The sequence below is a fragment of the Ranitomeya variabilis genome, chromosome 4 (assembly GCF_051348905.1).
Source record: "Ranitomeya variabilis isolate aRanVar5 chromosome 4, aRanVar5.hap1, whole genome shotgun sequence".
Lineage (NCBI taxonomy): Eukaryota > Metazoa > Chordata > Amphibia > Anura > Dendrobatidae > Ranitomeya > Ranitomeya variabilis.
The window spans coordinates 743241611-743261170 of NC_135235.1; the positions used below are offsets into that span (position 1 = coordinate 743241611).

At 44.8% G+C, this 19560-nt stretch overlaps 1 protein-coding gene across 1 annotated transcript in view; it reads left to right on the forward strand.

Annotated features, from left to right (window-relative positions):
* Nucleotides 1-9158: 9158 nt before the first annotated feature.
* Nucleotides 9159-19560, forward strand: part of LOC143768060 (uncharacterized) — a 48044-nt gene continuing 37642 nt past the window's right edge. The window contains exons 1-5 of the mRNA XM_077256731.1: nt 9159-9796; nt 9926-10102; nt 10187-10310; nt 10395-10492; nt 10691-10781. Coding sequence (XP_077112846.1) covers nt 9587-9796; nt 9926-10102; nt 10187-10310; nt 10395-10492; nt 10691-10781 — 700 coding nt within the window. The 5' untranslated portion in view covers nt 9159-9586. The remainder of the gene's footprint in view (nt 9797-9925; nt 10103-10186; nt 10311-10394; nt 10493-10690; nt 10782-19560) is intronic.

Consider the following 19560-nt stretch of genomic DNA (forward strand, 5'->3'; position numbering starts at 1 on the left):
ATAATATACACCTGTTTATATGGGATATGTGTTCATTCCTCTATTATCTACATATATTTCATGTTCATTCCTCACCTATAAAGCTCAGGGAATATAATATACACCTGTTTATATGGGATATGTGTTCATTCCCCTATTATCTACATATATTCCATGTTCATTCCCCACCTATAAAGCTCAGGGAATATAATATCCACCTGTTTATATGGGATATGTGTTCATTCCCCTATTATCTACATATATTCCATGTTCATTCCCCTCCTATAAAGCTCAGGGAATATAATATCCACCTGTTTATATGGGATATGTGATCACTCCTCTATTATCTACATATATTCCATGTTCATTCCCCACCTATAAAGCTCAGGGAATATAATATTAACCTGTTTATATGGGATATGTGATCACTCCTCTATTATCTACATATATTCCATGTTCATTCCCCACCTATAAAGCTCAGGGAATATAATATACACCTGTTTATATGGGATATGTGTTCATTCCCCTATTATCTACATATATTCCATGTTCATTCCCCACCTATAAAGCACAGGGAATATAATATACACCTGTTTATATGGGATATGTGTTCATTCCTCTATTATCTACATATATTCCATGTTCATTCCTCACCTATAAAGCTCAGGGAATATAATATACACCTGTTTATATGGGATATGTGTTCATTCCCCTATTATCTACATATATTCCATGTTCATTCCCCACCTATAAAGCTCAGGGAATATAATATCCACCTGTTTATATGGGATATGTGATCACTCCTCTATTATCTACATATATTTCATGTTCATTCCCCACCTATAAAGCTCAGGGAATATAATATACACCTGTTTATATGGGATATGTGTTCATTCCTCTATTATCTACATATATTCCATGTTCATTCCCACCTATAAAGCTCAGGGAATATAATATACACCTGTTTATATGGGATATGTGTTCATTCCCCTATTATCTACATATATTCCATGTTCATTCCTCACCTATAAAGCTCAGGGAATATAATATACACCTGTTTATATAGGATATGTGTTCATTCCCCTATTATCTACATATATTCCATGTTCATTCCCCACCTATAAAGCACAGGGAATATAATATACACCTGTTTATATGGGATATGTGTTCATTCCTCTATTATCTACATATATTTCATGTTCATTCCTCACCTATAAAGCTCAGGGAATATAATATACACCTGTTTATATGGGATATGTGTTCATTCCCCTATTATCTACATATATTCCATGTTCATTCCCCACCTATAAAGCTCATGGAATATAATATACACCTGTTTATATGGGATATGTGTTCATTCCTCTATTATCTACATATATTCCATGTTCATTCCCCACCTATAAAGCTCAGGGAATATAATATCCACCTGTATATATGGGATATGTGATCATTCCTCTATTATCTACATATATTCCATGTTCATTCCCACCTATAAAGCTCAGGGAATATAATATACACCTGTTTATATGGGATATGTGTTCATTCCCCTATTATCTACATATATTCCATGTTCATTCCCCACCTATAAAGCTCATGGAATATAATATACACCTGTTTATATGGGATATGTGTTGATTTCCTAATTGTCTACATATAATTCATGTTCATTTCATATCCAAGATGCAGAAGACGTCTATAACTCCTCCCCATCACTTTGGACCTTTAAATTATTATGTTCATTCTTTTTCTTTATTCTTTTTCTTCATTCTTTTTAGTACGTCCCGCTTAGACTGCATCGAGCGAGAGATCTGCCCTCCCCCTACATTCTGCAACTGTGGCTGTAGATTAATAAAGAGACGTCGCAAATTTACACCTCGTACACACGCGGCTCCGCTCTGTGCACCGTACACGCGGCTCCGCTCCGTACACCTCGTACACATACAACTCCGCTCCGTACACCTCGTACACACACGGCTCCGCTCCGTACACCTCGTACACACGTGGCTCCGCACACACATACAGTACGCAGACATGCACACACATACAGTACGCAGACATACACACATACAGTACTCAGACATGCACACACATACAGTACTCAGACATGCACACACATACAGTACGCAGACATGCACACACATACAGTACTCAGACATGCACACACATACAGTACGCAGACATACACTCATACAGTATGCAGACATGCACACATACAGTACTCAGACATGCACACACATACAGTACTCAGACATGCACACACATACAGTACGCAGACATACACTCATACAGTACGCAGACATGCACACACATACAGTACGCAGACATACACACATACAGTACTCAGACATACACACATACAGTACTCAGACATGCACACACATACAGTACGCAGACATACACTCATACAGTACGCAGACATGCACACATTCAGTACAGACATACACACATACAGTACTCAGACATGCACACACATACAGTACGCAGACATACACACATACAGTACTCAGACATGCACACATACAGTACTCAGACATGCACACACATACAGTACTCAGACATGCACACACATACAGTACTCAGACATGCACACACATACAGTACGCAGACATACACACATACAGTACTCAGACATGCACACACATACAGTACTCAGACATGCACACACATACAGTACTCAGACATGCACACACATACAGTACGCAGACATACACTCATACAGTATGCAGACATGCACACACATACAGTACTCAGACATGCACACACATACAGTACTCAGACATGCACACACATACAGTACTCAGACATGCACACACATACAGTACTCAGACATGCACACACATACAGTACGCAGACATGCACACATACAGTACGCAGACATGCACACATTCAGTACAGACATACACACACATACAGTACGCAGACATGCACACACATACAGTACGCAGACATGCACACACATACAGTACTCAGACATGCACACATACAGTACGCAGACATGCACACACATACAGTACTCAGACATGCACACACATACAGTACGCAGACATGCACACATACAGTACGCAGACATGCACACATTCAGTACAGACATACACACACATACAGTACGCAGACATGCACACATACAGTACTCAGACATGCACACACATACAGTACGCAGACATGCACACACATACAGTACTCAGACATGCACACATACAGTACGCAGACATGCACACACATACAGTACTCAGACATGCACACACATACAGTACGCATACACACTCATCCAGCACCATGACAACCAGCACAGCAGAATCCTGCATACATCGGGTCTGATTCCCCCTGCTGGTACATTTGTTTGGAGGCTTCAGCAGGTAACCATCTCTGCTTTTTTTCTCTGTGATTTTTTTTTTATACACTGAGGCCCCGATCATGTGACCCCTGACTCCTCCCCTCCTGTGACCTCATCACAGGTCCTCTGTGGCTTTGCGGGTGGAGGTAGGTGCTGGAGGCAGGGCCGGCTCCAGGTGTTTGTGGGCCCCGGGCAAAAGACTCTCAGTGGGGGCACACACTACGATTCATGATGCACAGGTGCAGCGGAGAAATATAGAAATACTACACAGGGCCTAGCCTTCCCCCTCATCCTTCACATAGGCAGATATGCACAATCATACAATACATAAACACATACAGTACGCAGACATACACACATAGAATAGTCAGACATGCACACACATACAGTACTCAGACATGCACACATACAGTACTCAGACATGCACACACACATACAGTACTCAGACATGCACACACATACAATAGTCAGACATGCACACACATACAGTACTCAGACATGCACACACATACAGTACTCAGACATACACACATACAGTACTCAGACATGCACACACATACAGTACTCAGACATGCACACACATACAGTACTCAGACATGCACACACATACAGTACGCAGACATGCACACACATACAGTACTCAGACATACACACATACAGTACTCAGACATGCACACACATACAGTACTCAGACATGCACACACATACAGTACTCAGACATGCACACACATACAGTACGCAGACATGCACACACATACAGTACGCAGACATGCACACACATACAGTAAAATACACAGACATGCACACACATACAGTACTCAGACATGCACACACATACAGTACGCAGACATGCACACACATACAGTACTCAGACATGCACACACATACAGTACGCAGACATACACACATACAGTATGCAGACATGCACACATACAGTACGCAGACATGCACACACATACAGTATGCAGACATACACACATACAGTACTCAGACATGCACACACATACAGTACTCAGACATGCACACACATACAGTACGCAGACATGCACACACATACAGTACTCAGACATACACACATACAGTACTCAGACATGCACACACATACAGTACTCAGACATGCACACACATACATTACTTAGACATGCACACACATACAGTACTCAGACATGCACACACATACAGTACTCAGACATACACACATACAGTACTCAGACATGCACACACATACAGTACGCAGACATGCACACACATACAGTACTCAGACATGCACACACATACAGTACTTAGACATGCACACACATACAGTACTCAGACATGCACACACATACATTACTTAGACATGCACACACATACAGTACTCAGACATGCACACACATACAGTACTCAGACATACACACATACAGTACTCAGACATGCACACACATACAATAATCAGACATGCACACACATACAGTACTCTGACATGCACACATACAGTACGCAGACATGCACACACATACAGTAAAATACACAGACATGCACACATACAGTACTCAGACATGCACACACATACAGTACTCAGACATGCACACACATACAGTACTCAGACATACACACACATACAGTACTCAGACATGCACACACATACAATAGTCAGACATGCACACACATACAGTACTCTGACATGCACACATACAGTACGCAGACATGCACACACAGTAAAATACACAGACATGCACACATACAATATGCAGATATGTACATACATACATACATACAAGCATGCATGCATGCGCGCGCACACACACAATACGGAGACATGCACAGCACACTCATACAGTAAAATACGCAGATATGTACACACATACAACACCCAGACATGCACACGCGTAAAGTAAAATACAGACATGCACACATACAATACACAGATATGTACATACATATATTTGAAGACAAATACACAAAAATACATAAATATATACAGTCATACACACTGATATACACACAGATATGCACATCATACATGCACATACAGACAGACACAAGCCTCACTCACCTCCCCCTGGCTTGTGGCCCATCAGGCTCCTCTGGCATGTGGCTATGGAGGGCGCGCTGCTTGATGGCCGTCACTTAGGCCTGTCCCACACGTCCAGATAATTCCGGTACCGGAAAAATCGGTACTGGAGTTATCCGTGTGTCCATGAGCTCACGTAGGCCATCCCTGTGGGTACCACACGGAGCGTGCAGGAGACAGCGCTAGAGATATGCGATGTCCCCTGCATCTGGTGCTGAAGCGGCCATTCATATCTTCTCTGCAGCAGCGTTTGCTGGAGAGAAGATATGAAAAATCCTTTTTTTTTTCGTGTTTAAAATAAAGATCCCTGTGCCCTCCCACCTCCCACTCCCTGTGCGCCCGCCCGCTGTTAATAAAATACTCACCCGGCTCCCTCGAAGCGTCCTCTCCGCGCCGCACCTTCTCCTGTATGAGCGGTCACGTGGTGCCGCCCATTACAGTCATGAATATGTGGCTCCACCCCTATGGGAGGTGGAGCCGCATATTCATGACTGTAATGGGCAGCACCATGTGACCGCTCATACAGGAGAAGCCGACGGAGAGGATGCAGCGAGCCGGGTGAGTATTTTAGTAACAGCGGGCGGGCGCACAGGAGGTGGAAGGTGGGAGGGGACAGGGATCTTTATTTTAAACACGAAAAAAAAAAAAAAAGATATGAATGGCGGCTTCAGCACCACGTTGGGGGGACAGCGCTTACTGTAGTGCTGTCTGCTGCACGGCACACGGACTGCACACGGACAGCATCCGTGTGCGGTACGTGTTTTACACGGACCCATTGACTTTAATGGGTCCGTGTAATCCGTGCGCTCCCACGAAATCTGACATGTCTCCGTGTTTTGCACACGGATACACGGTCCGTGAAAACACGCTGACATGTGCAGAGACACATTGATTTTAATGTGTCTACGTGAGTCAGTGTCTCCTGTACGTGAGGAAACTGACACCTCATGTACCGGAGCCACTGACATGTGAAACAGGCCTTAAACAGACATGGCCGTGCACAGTGCACTCTGCAGCTGTGTATCCTACTAATGATGCGGTCGGTCCGGCACTGTGCCTTTAACTTTGCTTGTTTGTCGGCCCGGCCTCGTCATTACTACAGTGCACTGTGCGCAGCCATGTTTGTTTAAGTGACGGCTGAGCTCAATAAGTGCCGAAGCTGCTGGGGGAGCGGCCCGAGCCCCCTGGTGTCCCAGCCACCAGTGGGCTCCCCATTTGCTCAGGGCCCCGGCAGTTGCTCGGGTATGCTGGGTGCTGACGCCGGCCCTGGCAGGAGTCTCCATTATTCTCTATGTGGAGTGCGGCTCTGCGGGTGGAGGTCGGTGCTGGAGGCTCCATTATTCTCTATGTGGAGTGTGACTCTGCGGGTGGAGGTCGGTACTGGAGGCTCCATTATTCTCTATGTGGAGTGCGGCTCTATGGGTGGAGGTCGGTGCTGTAGGCTCCATTATTCTCTATGTGGAGGTCGGTGCTGGAGGCTCCATTATTCTGTATGTGGAGTGCGGCTCTGCGGGTGGAGGTTGGTGCTGGAGGCTCCGTTATTCTCTGTGGAATTCCGCTCTGTGGATGGGGGTCGGTGCTGGAGGCTCCATTATTCTGTATGTGAATATGTGGAGTGTGGCTCTGCGGGTGGAGGTTGGTGCTGGAGGCTCCATTATTCTCTATCTGGATTCGGCTCTGCGGGTGGAGGTTGGTGTTGGAGGCTCCATTATTCTCTATGTGGAGTGCGGCTCTATGGGTGGAGGTCGGTGCTGTAGGCTCCATTATTCTCTATGTGGAGGTCGGTGCTGGAGGCTCCATTATTCTGTATGTGGAGTGCGGCTCTGCGGGTGGAGGTTGGTGCTGGAGGCTCCGTTATTCTCTGTGGAGTTCCGCTCTGTGGATGGGGGTCGGTGCTGGAGGCTCCATTATTCTGTATGTGAATATGTGGAGTGCGGCTCTGCGGGTGGAGGTTGGTGCTGGAGGCTCCATTATTCTCTATGTGGAGTGCGGCTCTGTGGGTGGAGGTCAGTGCTGGAGGCTCCATTATTCTCTATCTGGATTCGGCTCTGCGGGTGGAGGTTGGTGCTGGAGGCTCCATTATTCTCTATGTGGAGTGCGGCTCTGCGGGTGGAGGTCGGTGCTGGAGGCTCCATTATTCTCTATGTGGAGTGCGGCTCTGCGGGTGGAGGTTGGTGCTGGAGGCTCCATTATTCTCTATGTGGAGTGCGGCTCTGTGGGTGGAGGTCGGTGCTGGAGGCTCCATTATTCTCTATGTGGAGTGCGGCTCTGTGGGTGGAGGTCAGTGCTGGAGGCTCCATTATTCTCTATCTGGATTCGGCTCTGCGGGTGGAGGTCGGTGCTGGAGGCTCCATTATTCTCTATGTAGTGTGTGGCTCTGCGGGTGGAGGTCGGTGTTGGAGGCTCCATTATTCTCTATGTGGAGTGCGGCATTGCGGGTGGAAGTATGTGGCGATTCTCCATTACTGCTTGTGGCGGACATTAACCCCTTCAGCTCTGAGACTCTTTTGGGGTCTCTGTGTGGTGTGAACAGTGACTTAACAGCTGTGGACAGAATGCGGCTTTGCTGGTTCCCAAATCCACATTAGAGCCATTCAGACAACTGCAGGATGAGAGGACAGAAGCCCAAAGAAGTTCTCACAGAATGCAATTATTTTTCTCCTTGTTTAATAACCTGCCAAGTTAAATCAGACAGCTGGGGGCTGATATCAGGCTGCCAAGTTCCCTGGATATTGGCCCCTTCCCAGCTAAAAATATCAGAAGTGGTGCATTACATTAGATGCGCCAATTCTGCCACTTTGCCTGGCTCTTCTCGATTGCATTGGTGCGTTGGCAATCGGGGTAATATTTTGGGGAATTTATGTCAGCTGGCATCAATCCTAGGGGTTAGTGTTGGAGAGACATCTGTCAGACACCCCCATTACTAATCCAGTAAGCTGAAAGACAAAAAAACTCAGAAAAATATTTCATTTTTAAAAAACACCTCCGCTACCCCCTAGTTCACCAAATTATTGAAAAAAAAAAATTGAAAAAGCCATGCTGGTTTTCAGGAGTCCCCGAAATCCAACAAAGTCCTAAAATGGCAACCTGAAAAACCTGTAAAGAGACAATTAAATGAATATAGACAAGATACAATCTTTCGTTTACCATCATAATACAACCTATGGAGCCTTGTTCTGAGATCAAAGCATCATAGGTCACTATGGTTCTCACAGTACAGCCATTCCCCCACACAGTATAATGTTCCAACAATACCTCCATCCCCCATACACTGTATATGTGTGACGCTAGTCACTCCTCATGGACAACCCGCAAGGCTGGGTAATCAAAAGGTCCGAGGTCAGGAGAGTACGTCATAGACAGGTGATAAAAAAAAAAAATCATCAGTTCAATGTCCAGCGGTCAAAATACCAGTAAGATAATGGATCAAGCAAAGGGTGAAAACATACTGATTCACAGCACGGTCCTAAGTCAGGCAGCAGTAGAACAGAGCACAGTGAAACAAGGCAAACATACACCAGTGAGCAAGAAGCTACAATTTGCACTAGTCTGAGGCAGAGAGCTGGCTAAATACCCAGGTAATTATCTGAACCACCATCAGTACATGAATGTATAAACAGACCCACCATCAGTACTTGACTACACCACCAGAACCATCATCATTAAATTGATACATCACCAGAACCACCACAGGTTTATGAATACATGACCAGAACCAAGAGTACTTGAATACAAGAACTAAGCTTAGTACAACAAAGAATTGTGATATCAATTCAGCCCCATAAACCATTGTATTGCATGAATTTACAACCCAACAACTCCCAGTGTGTCCTTAAAAATGGTAAGAAAATACATGGAGTTGTTATTAGCAGCCATCATCACACTGTGGACCATACAATGATCATTTACATCCAGGTATCTTATGGATTACATCTTCTCTGGAGTCGTCTTTCTTTCGATCTCCATCTTGTCTAGATGACATGATGACTTTTCACAGCCACAGCTGGTCTCTGCAGACCTCCATCTTCTCCGGTCTTTTGCAGCACATCCTGGTCAGTCCCAACAAACGTATGATTCCTACAGCCAATAATTTGCTGATGCAATGGCCAACTTAGCCAGTGATTGAGAGCATGGAGGAGATGTCTTAGTCAGCAATTCAACTTGTGTTCCAGTCCATACAAGACTAGAGAATACAACATCTACACGTTCTATCTCCCGATATGTTTCCCATTGTTGTCATCCTTTATGATGTTACATTGGCTCATTTTCTTCTTATTCATTTCCCTGCAATATCAGATCTCTCAGTGGACATCTTGTATACTGAGACAATTTTTCTGAATTACTCATCAAGGATGAATATGGACAGGGACCAGATGGCGGAGAGAATATTACACCTCACCCTAGAGATCCTCTTCCGGCTTACTGGAGAGGTGAGAGATTCTGATGACGTCACATTACATCATTATTATCTATGGGAATAACAGATGGACAGAACTGGAGAGGTGAGGACTCTGGAAATGTCTGTAGTGAGATTTATTAATGTGTCTCTCCATAACCAGGATTACATGGTAGTGAAGAAGACCTCTAGTGAGCGCTGTCAGGACCCTGTGTCTGAAGGATGGGGAAGACCACTGAGCCCAATCACAGGACCTCCACCTCACCTGATACATGAGAACATCAATGACCAGAAGATCCTAGAACTCATCTGCAAGATGATTGAGCTGCTGACTGGAGAGGTGACACTGCTGGGAATGCTGGGACATTATACATTAACACTATGAAGGGATCGGGAGGGATGACGGTATCATTGTATGTGTCAGGTTCCTATAAGGTGTCAGAATGTCGCTGTCTATTTCTCCATGGAGGAGTGGGAGTATTTAGAAGGACACAAAGATCTGTACAAGGACATCATGATGGAGGTTCCCCAGCCCCTCACATCACCAGGTAATAGACAGGACTCAATACTATACGGCCTATAATTATCTGTATGTAAAGAATGATTTAAGTCCCTGTATGTGTTTCCTCCAGATCTATCCAGTAAGAGGACAACACCAGAGAGATGTCCTCATCCTCTTCTTCCAGAGGACTGTAAACAGGAAGATCCCAGTGTTCCTCAGGATCATCAGGTAGATGGAGAGAAGGTGTCATGAGATCTCCCCTATGATGTGTAGACGGCTGTGAAGGTCTTGTGCTCAGTCTTGTTTTATCCCCCAGTATTATATGTTTTATACTTGTGTAATGAGAACGGTGGAGATGGCAGGATTAGAGCTGACCATAGATGTGACTTCTCCATCTGTCTGTGACTTTTACAATATTTGTTTCAGGGTGAAGATCTGACCCATATTAATACTACAGAGACATATGTGAGGGGTGATGAGCGGTGTAAAGAGGAGATTCCTACATATGACTACCCAGGTGAGTCGTGACCACTAAATGCAGAGAAGTCACAGATTCTTCTCAGTCACCGGCTGTAGCTACTTTATCAGTGGTGCAGTTCTTTTAACCCCTTAAGCCCCGAGGGTGGTTTGCACGTTAATGACCGGGCCAATTTTTACAATTCTGACCACTGTCCCTTTATGAGGTTATAACTCTGGAACGCTTTAACGGATCTTGGCGATTCTGACATTGTTTTCTCGTGGCATATTGTACTTCATTATTGTGGTAACATTTCTTTAATATAACCTGCGTTTATTTGTGAAAAAAACGGAAATTTGGCGAAAATTTTGAAAATTTCGCAATTTTCCAACTTTGAATTTTTATGCAATAAATCACAGAGATATGTCACACAAAATACTTAATAAGTAACATTTCCCACATGTCTACTTTACATCAGCACAATTTTGGAACCAAAATTTTTTTTTGTTAGGGAGTTATAAGGGTTAAAAGTTGACCAGCAATTTCTCATTTTTACAACACCATTTTTTTTTAGACCACATCTCATTTGAAGTCATTTTGAGGGGTCTTTATGATAGAAAATAACCAAGGGTGACACCATTCTAAAAACTGCACCCCTCAAGGTGCTCAAAACCACATTCAAGAAGTTTATTAACCCTTCAGGTGTTTCACAGGAATTTTTGGAATATTTACATAAAAATGAACATTTAACTTTTTTTGACAACAAATTTACTTCAGCTCCAATGGGCCCCAAAAGTTGTTGTACAATTTGTCCTGAGTACACCGATACCCCATATGTGGGGCTAAACCACTGTTTGTGCGCATGGCAGAGCTCGTAAGGGAAGGAGCGCCATTTGACTTTTCAATGAAAAATTGACTGGAATTGAGATGGGACGCCATGTTGCGTTTGGAGAGCCACTGATGTGCCTAAACAGTGAAACCCCCCACAAGTGACACCATTTTGGAAAGTAGGCCCCCTAAGGAACTTATCTAGATGTGTGGTGAGCACTTTGACCATTAAGTGATTCACAGAAGTTTATAATGCAGAGCCGTAAAAATAAAAAATCATATTTTTTCACAAAAATGATCTTTTCGCCCCCAATTTTTTATTTTCCCAAGGGTAAGAGAAGAAATTGGACCCCAAAAGTTGTTGTACAATTTGTCCTGAGTACACTGATACCCGATATGTGGGGGTAAACCAGTGTTTGGGCGCATGGGAGAGCTCGGAAGGGAAGGAGCGCCTTTTGACTTTTCAATGCAAAATTGACAGGAATTGAGATGGGACGCCATGTTGCATTTGGAGAGCCCCTGATGTGCCTAAACATTGAAACCCCCCACAAGTGACACCACTTTGAAAAGTAGACCCCCTAAGGAACTCATCTAGATGTGTTGTGAGAGCTTTGAACCCCCAAGTATTTCACTACAGTTTATAACGCAGAGCCGTGAAAATAAAAATTCTTTTTTTTCCACAAAAATAATTTTTTAGCCCCCAGTTTTGTATTTTTCCAAGGGTAACAGTTGAAATTGGACCCCAAAAGTTGTCCAATTTGTCCTGAGTACGCTGATACCCCATATGTGGGGGGGAGCCACCGTTTGAGCACATGACAGAGTTCGGAAGGGAAGGAGCGTCATTTGGAATGCAGACTTAGATGGATTCGTCTGCAGGCGTCACATTGTGTTTGCAGAGCCCCTAATGTACCTAAACAGTAGAAACCCCCCACAAGTGACCCCATATTGGAAACTAGACCCCCCCAAGGAACTTATCTAGATGTGTTGCGAGAACTTTGAACCCCCAAGTGTTTCACTACAGTTTATAATGCAGAGCCGTGAAAATCAAAAATCTTTTTTTTTTCCACAAAAATTATTTTTTAGCCCCAGTTTTGTATTTTGCCAAGGGTAACAGGAGAAATTGGACCCCAAAAGTTGTTGTCCAATGTGTCCTGAGTACGCTGATATCCCATATGTTGGGGTAAACCTCTGTTTGGGCGCATGGGAGAGCTCGGAAGGGAAGGAGCACTGTTTTACTTTTTCAACGCAGAATTGGCTGGAATTGAGATTGGACGCCATGTCGCGTTTGGAGAGCCCCTGATGTGCCTAAACAGTGGAAACCCCCCAATTATAACTGAAACCCTAATCCAAACACACCCCTAACCCTAATCCCAACGGTAACCCTAACCACACACCTAACCCTGACACACCCCTAACCCTAATCTGTTGTGAACTGTATTTCTGGGCTCCCTCTTGTGGTCACTAATGGTATTGTATGAGTCATGTCTTTCTGCAGGCCTGGGCTTCAGCTGTTTCATTAAGCTGTGGGTGTTCCCTATTTAGTCCTCCTTAGGACTCAGTCTCTTGCCTGGTATCGATGTATTCAGTCCAATTTGGTCTCCTCCTGATTCCTTGCCATCTGTCTCATGCAAGAAAAGCTAAGTCCTGTTTGCATACTTTGGATCATTTGCATTATTAGTGTTTTTTGTCCAGCTTGCTCAAAATGTGATTTTCTAGCTCGCTGGAAGCTCTAGGGTGCTGATATTCTCCCCTCACACCGTCAGTCGGTGCGGGGGTTCTTGAATATTCAGCGTGGATGTTTTTGCAGGGTTTTCTGCTGACCGCATAGTTCACTTTCTATTTTCTGCCTATCTAGATTAGTGGGCCTCACTTTGCTGAATCTAGTTCATCTCTACGTTTGTGTTTTCCTCTTGCCTCACCGTTATTATTTGTTGGGGGCTTTCTATATCTTTGGGGTTTAATTTCTCTGGAGGCAAGTGAGGTCTTATTTTCCCTCTAGGGGTAGTCAGTTCTCCGGCTGGCTCGAGACGTCTAGAAACAACGTAGGCACGTTCACCGGCTACTTCTAGTTGTGTGTTAGGATCAGGTATGCGGTTAGCCCAGTTTCCACCTCCCTAGAGCAGTTCCTATGTTTTTGCAGACTTAGCCGGAATACCAGAGATCCTCTACCACTAGGATCATAACAGTATACCAGGCCATAAAGGAAATGTTTAATGCATCGCAGAAGCGGGATTAAAAAGAAGTTCTGAGTATTTTTTTTTTTTCCTTGCTGCAGTCTGTCTAGCTTCTTTCGTCCCCTTATACTCTGAGTGGCTTGGAGCTCTGCTGCAGACATGAATTTTCAGACTCTGACTTCTAGTGTGGATCAGCTTGCTGCAAGGGTGCAAAGCATTCAGGATTTTGTCACTCATAGTCCTATGTCTGAACCAAAAATACCTATCCCTGAGCTGTTTTTTGGAGATAGATCTAAGTTCCTGAATTTTAGGAATAATTGTAAATTGTTTCTGTCTCTGAGACACCTCTGGTGATTCCACTCAGCAAGTTAAAATTGTTATCTCCTTCTTGCGTGGCGACCCTCAAGATTGGGCTTTCTCTCTGGCGCCAGGAGATCCTGCATTGGTGAATGTTGATGCGTTTTTTCTGGCGCTTGGTTTGCTTTATGAGGAGCCTAATCTTGAAAATCAGGCTGAAAAGGCGTTGCTAGCTATCTATCAAGGTCAGGACGAAGCTGAGGTGTATTGTCAACAATTTCGGAAATGGTCCGTGCTTACTCAATGGAATGAGTGTGCCCTGGCCGCAAATTTCAGAAATGGTCTTTCTGAAGCCATTAAGAATGTGATGGTGGGGTTTCCTATCCCTACAAGTCTGAATGATTCAATGGCTCTGGCCATTCAAATTGATCGGCGTTTGCGGGAGCGCAAATCTGCTAATCCTTTGGCGGTGCTGTCTGAACGGACACCTGACCCTATGCAATGTGACAGAATTCTGACCAGAGCCGAACGGCAAAATCATAGACGTCAAAATGGGTTGTGTTTTTACTGTGGTGATTCAACGCATGTTATCTCAGCATGCTCTAAGCGCTTAAAAAGAGTTGTTAATCCTGTCGCCATTAGTACTTTACAGCCTAAATTTATTTTGTCTGTGACCTTAATTTGTTCATTATCTTCTTACTCAGTCATGGCTTTTGTGGATTCTGGTGCTGCTCTGAGTCTGATGGATTTGTCGTTTGCCAGGCGCTGTGGTTTTGTCCTGGAGCCTTTGGAATTTCCTATTCCTCTTAGAGGAATTGATGCTACGCCATTGGCGGAGAATAAACCTCAGTATTGGACGCAGGTGACCATGTGCATGACTCCTGTACATCAGGAGGTGATTCGCTTCCTTGTTCTGCATAATTTGCATGATGTTGTCGTTTTGGGTCTGCCATGGCTACAGACCCATAATCCAGTTTTAGATTGGAAAGCTATGACTGTGTCAAGTTGGGGTTGTCGGGGGATTCATGGCGATACTCCGTTGGTGTCTATTGCTTCTTCCACTCCTTCTGAGACCCCTGAGTTTTTGTCAGATTACCAGGATGTATTTAGTGAGCCCAGGTCCAGTGCCCTTCCTCCTCATAGGGACTGTGATTGTGCTATAAATTTGATTCCTGGTAGTAAATTTCCTAAGGGTCGACTCTTTAATTTATCTGTACCAGAGCATGCCGCGATGCGGAGTTATATAAAGGAGTCTTTGGAGAAGGGACATATTCGCCCATCCTCTTCCCCTCTTGGTGCAGGATTCTTTTTTGTGGCCAAGAAGGACGGGTCTTTGAGACCTTGTATAGATTATCGTCTTCTGAATAAGATCACGGTCAAATTTCAGTATCCTTTGCCATTGTTGTCTGATTTGTTTGCTCGGATTAAGGGTGCCAGTTGGTTCACCAAGATAGATCTTCGTGGTGCGTATAACCTTGTGCGCATTAAGCAGGGAGATGAATGGAAAACAGCATTTCATACGCCCGAGGGTCATTTTGAGTACTTGGTGATGCCTTTTGGACTCTCTAATGCTCCTTCTGTGTTTCAGTCCTTCATGCATGATATCTTCCGGAAATATCTGGATAAATTTATGATTGTTTATCTGGATGATATTTTGTTTTTTTCTGATGATTGGGAGTCCCATGTGAACCAGGTCAGGATGGTGTTTCAGGTTCTGCGTGATAATGCTTTGTTTGTGAAGGGCTCAAAATGTCTCTTTGGAGTACAGAAGGTTTCTTTTTTGGGTTTTATTTTTTCCCCTTCTACTGTGGAGATGGACACAGTCAAGGTCCATGCCATTCATGACTGGACTCAGCCCACGTCTGTTAAGAGCCTTCAGAAGTTCTTGGGCTTTGCTAATTTTTACCGTCGTTTTATCGCTAATTTTTCTAACGTGGTTAAACCTTTGACTGATATGACCAAGAAAGGTTCTGATGTTGCTAATTGGTCTCCTGCGGCCGTGGAGGCCTTTCGGGAGCTGAAGCGCCGGTTTACTTCAGCGCCAGTCTTGTGCCAGCCGGATGTCTCTCTTCCCTTTCAGGTTGAAGTTGATGCTTCTGAGATTGGTGCGGGGGCCGTTTTGTCGCAGAGAAGCTCTGATGGCTCTGTGATGAAGCCATGTGCTTTCTTTTCCAGAAAATTTTCGCCTGCTGAGCGGAACTATGATGTTGGTAATCGGGAGTTGTTGGCTATGAAGTGGGCATTTGAGGAGTGGCGACATTGGCTCGAGGGAGCTAAGCATCGTGTGGTGGTCTTGACTGATCATAAAAATCTGATTTATCTCGAGTCTGCCAAGTGTCTGAATCCTAGACAGGCTCGTTGGTCGTTGTTTTTCTCCCGTTTTGACTTTGTGGTCTCATACCTGCCTGGTTCGAAGAACGTGAAGGCTGATGCGCTTTCTAGGAGTTTTGTGCCTGACTCTCCGGGAGTCTCAGAACCGGCTGGTATTCTCAGAGAGGGAGTGATTTTGTCTGCCATTTCCCCAGATTTGCGACAAGTGCTGCAGAAATTTCAGGCTAATAGACCTGATCGTTACCCACCAGAGAGACTGTTTGTCCCTGATAGATGGACCAGCAGAGTTATTTCCGAGGTTCATTCTTCGGTGTTGGCGGGGCATCCTGGGATTTTTGGTACCAGAGATTTGGTGGCTAGGTCCTTTTGGTGGCCTTCCTTGTCGCGGGATGTGCGTTCCTTTGTGCAGTCCTGTGGGATTTGTGCTCGGGCTAAGCCTTGCTGTTCTCGTGCCAGCGGGTTGCTTTTGCCCTTGCCTATCCCGAAGAGGCCTTGGACGCACATTTCCATGGATTTCATTTCGGATCTTCCAGTATCTCAGAAGATGTCTGTCATCTGGGTGGTGTGTGATCGTTTTTCTAAAATGGTCCATTTGGTGCCCTTACCTAAGTTGCCTTCCTCCTCCGATTTGGTTCCTTTGTTCTTTCAGAATGTGGTTCGTTTGCACGGCATCCCTGAGAATATTGTGTCTGATAGAGGATCCCAGTTTGTGTCCAGATTCTGGCGATCCTTTTGTGCTAAGATGGGTATTGACTTGTCGTTCTCATCGGCTTTTCATCCTCAGACTAATGGCCAAACCGAGCGAACTAATCAGACGTTGGAAACTTATTTAAGATGTTTTGTTTCTGCTGATCAGGATGATTGGGTGACCTTTTTGCCACTGGCCGAGTTTGCCCTTAATAATAGGGCTAGTTCTGCCACTTTGGTTTCGCCCTTTTTCTGCAATTCTGGTTTTCATCCTCGTTTTTCCTCGGGCCAGGTTGAGCCTTCTGACTGTCCTGGGGTTGATTCTGTGGTGGATAGGTTGCAGCGGATTTGGAACCATGTGGTGGACAATTTGAAATTGTCACAGGAGAAGGCTCAGCGTTTTGCCAACCGCCGCCACGGTGTGGGTCCCAGACTTCGTGTTGCGGATTTGGTTTGGTTGTCTTCTCGGCATGTTCCTTTGAAGGTCTCCTCTCCTAAGTTCAAGCCTCGCTTTATCGGTCCTTATAAGATTTTGGAAATCCTTAACCCGGTGTCTTTTCGTTTGGACCTTCCAGCGTCATTTGCTATTCATAATGTGTTCCATAGGTCCTTGTTGCGGCGGTACGTGGTGCCTGTGGTTCCTGCTGTTGAGCCTCCTGCCCCGGTTTTGGTTGAGGGCGAGTTGGAGTACGTAGTAGAGAAGATCTTGGATTCTCGTATCTCTAGATGTAGACTTCAGTATTTGGTTAAGTGGAAGGGCTATGGTCAGGAGGATAATTCCTGGGTTGTCGCCTCTGATGTTCATGCGGCTGATTTGGTTCATGCCTTCATCCTGCTCATCCTGATCGCCCTGGGGGTCTTGGTGAGGGTTCGGTGACCCCTCCTCAAGGGGGGGGGGGTACTGTTGTGAACTGTATTTCTGGGCTCCCTCTTGTGGTCACTAATGGTATTGTATGAGTCATGTCTTTCTGCAGGCCTGGGCTTCAGCTGTTTCATTAAGCTGTGGGTGTTCCCTATTTAGTCCTCCTTAGGACTCAGTCTCTTGCCTGGTATCGATGTATTCAGTCCAATTTGGTCTCCTCCTGATTCCTTGCCATCTGTCTCATGCAAGAAAAGCTAAGTCCTGTTTGCATACTTTGGATCATTTGCATTATTAGTGTTTTTTGTCCAGCTTGCTCAAAATGTGATTTTCTAGCTCGCTGGAAGCTCTAGGGTGCTGATATTCTCCCCTCACACCGTCAGTCGGTGCGGGGGTTCTTGAATATTCAGCGTGGATGTTTTTGCAGGGTTTTCTGCTGACCGCATAGTTCACTTTCTATTTTCTGCCTATCTAGATTAGTGGGCCTCACTTTGCTGAATCTAGTTCATCTCTACGTTTGTGTTTTCCTCTTGCCTCACCGTTATTATTTGTTGGGGGCTTTCTATATCTTTGGGGTTTAATTTCTCTGGAGGCAAGTGAGGTCTTATTTTCCCTCTAGGGGTAGTCAGTTCTCCGGCTGGCTCGAGACGTCTAGAAACAACGTAGGCACGTTCACCGGCTACTTCTAGTTGTGTGTTAGGATCAGGTATGCGGTTAGCCCAGTTTCCACCTCCCTAGAGCAGTTCCTATGTTTTTGCAGACTTAGCCGGAATACCAGAGATCCTCTACCACTAGGATCATAACAGTATACCAGGCCATAAAGGAAATGTTTAATGCATCGCAGAAGCGGGATTAAAAAGAAGTTCTGAGTATTTTTTTTTTTTCCTTGCTGCAGTCTGTCTAGCTTCTTTCGTCCCCTTATACTCTGAGTGGCTTGGAGCTCTGCTGCAGACATGAATTTTCAGACTCTGACTTCTAGTGTGGATCAGCTTGCTGCAAGGGTGCAAAGCATTCAGGATTTTGTCACTCATAGTCCTATGTCTGAACCAAAAATACCTATCCCTGAGCTGTTTTTTGGAGATAGATCTAAGTTCCTGAATTTTAGGAATAATTGTAAATTGTTTCTGTCTCTGAGACACCTCTGGTGATTCCACTCAGCAAGTTAAAATTGTTATCTCCTTCTTGCGTGGCGACCCTCAAGATTGGGCTTTCTCTCTGGCGCCAGGAGATCCTGCATTGGTGAATGTTGATGCGTTTTTTCTGGCGCTTGGTTTGCTTTATGAGGAGCCTAATCTTGAAAATCAGGCTGAAAAGGCGTTGCTAGCTATCTATCAAGGTCAGGACGAAGCTGAGGTGTATTGTCAACAATTTCGGAAATGGTCCGTGCTTACTCAATGGAATGAGTGTGCCCTGGCCGCAAATTTCAGAAATGGTCTTTCTGAAGCCATTAAGAATGTGATGGTGGGGTTTCCTATCCCTACAAGTCTGAATGATTCAATGGCTCTGGCCATTCAAATTGATCGGCGTTTGCGGGAGCGCAAATCTGCTAATCCTTTGGCGGTGCTGTCTGAACGGACACCTGACCCTATGCAATGTGACAGAATTCTGACCAGAGCCGAACGGCAAAATCATAGACGTCAAAATGGGTTGTGTTTTTACTGTG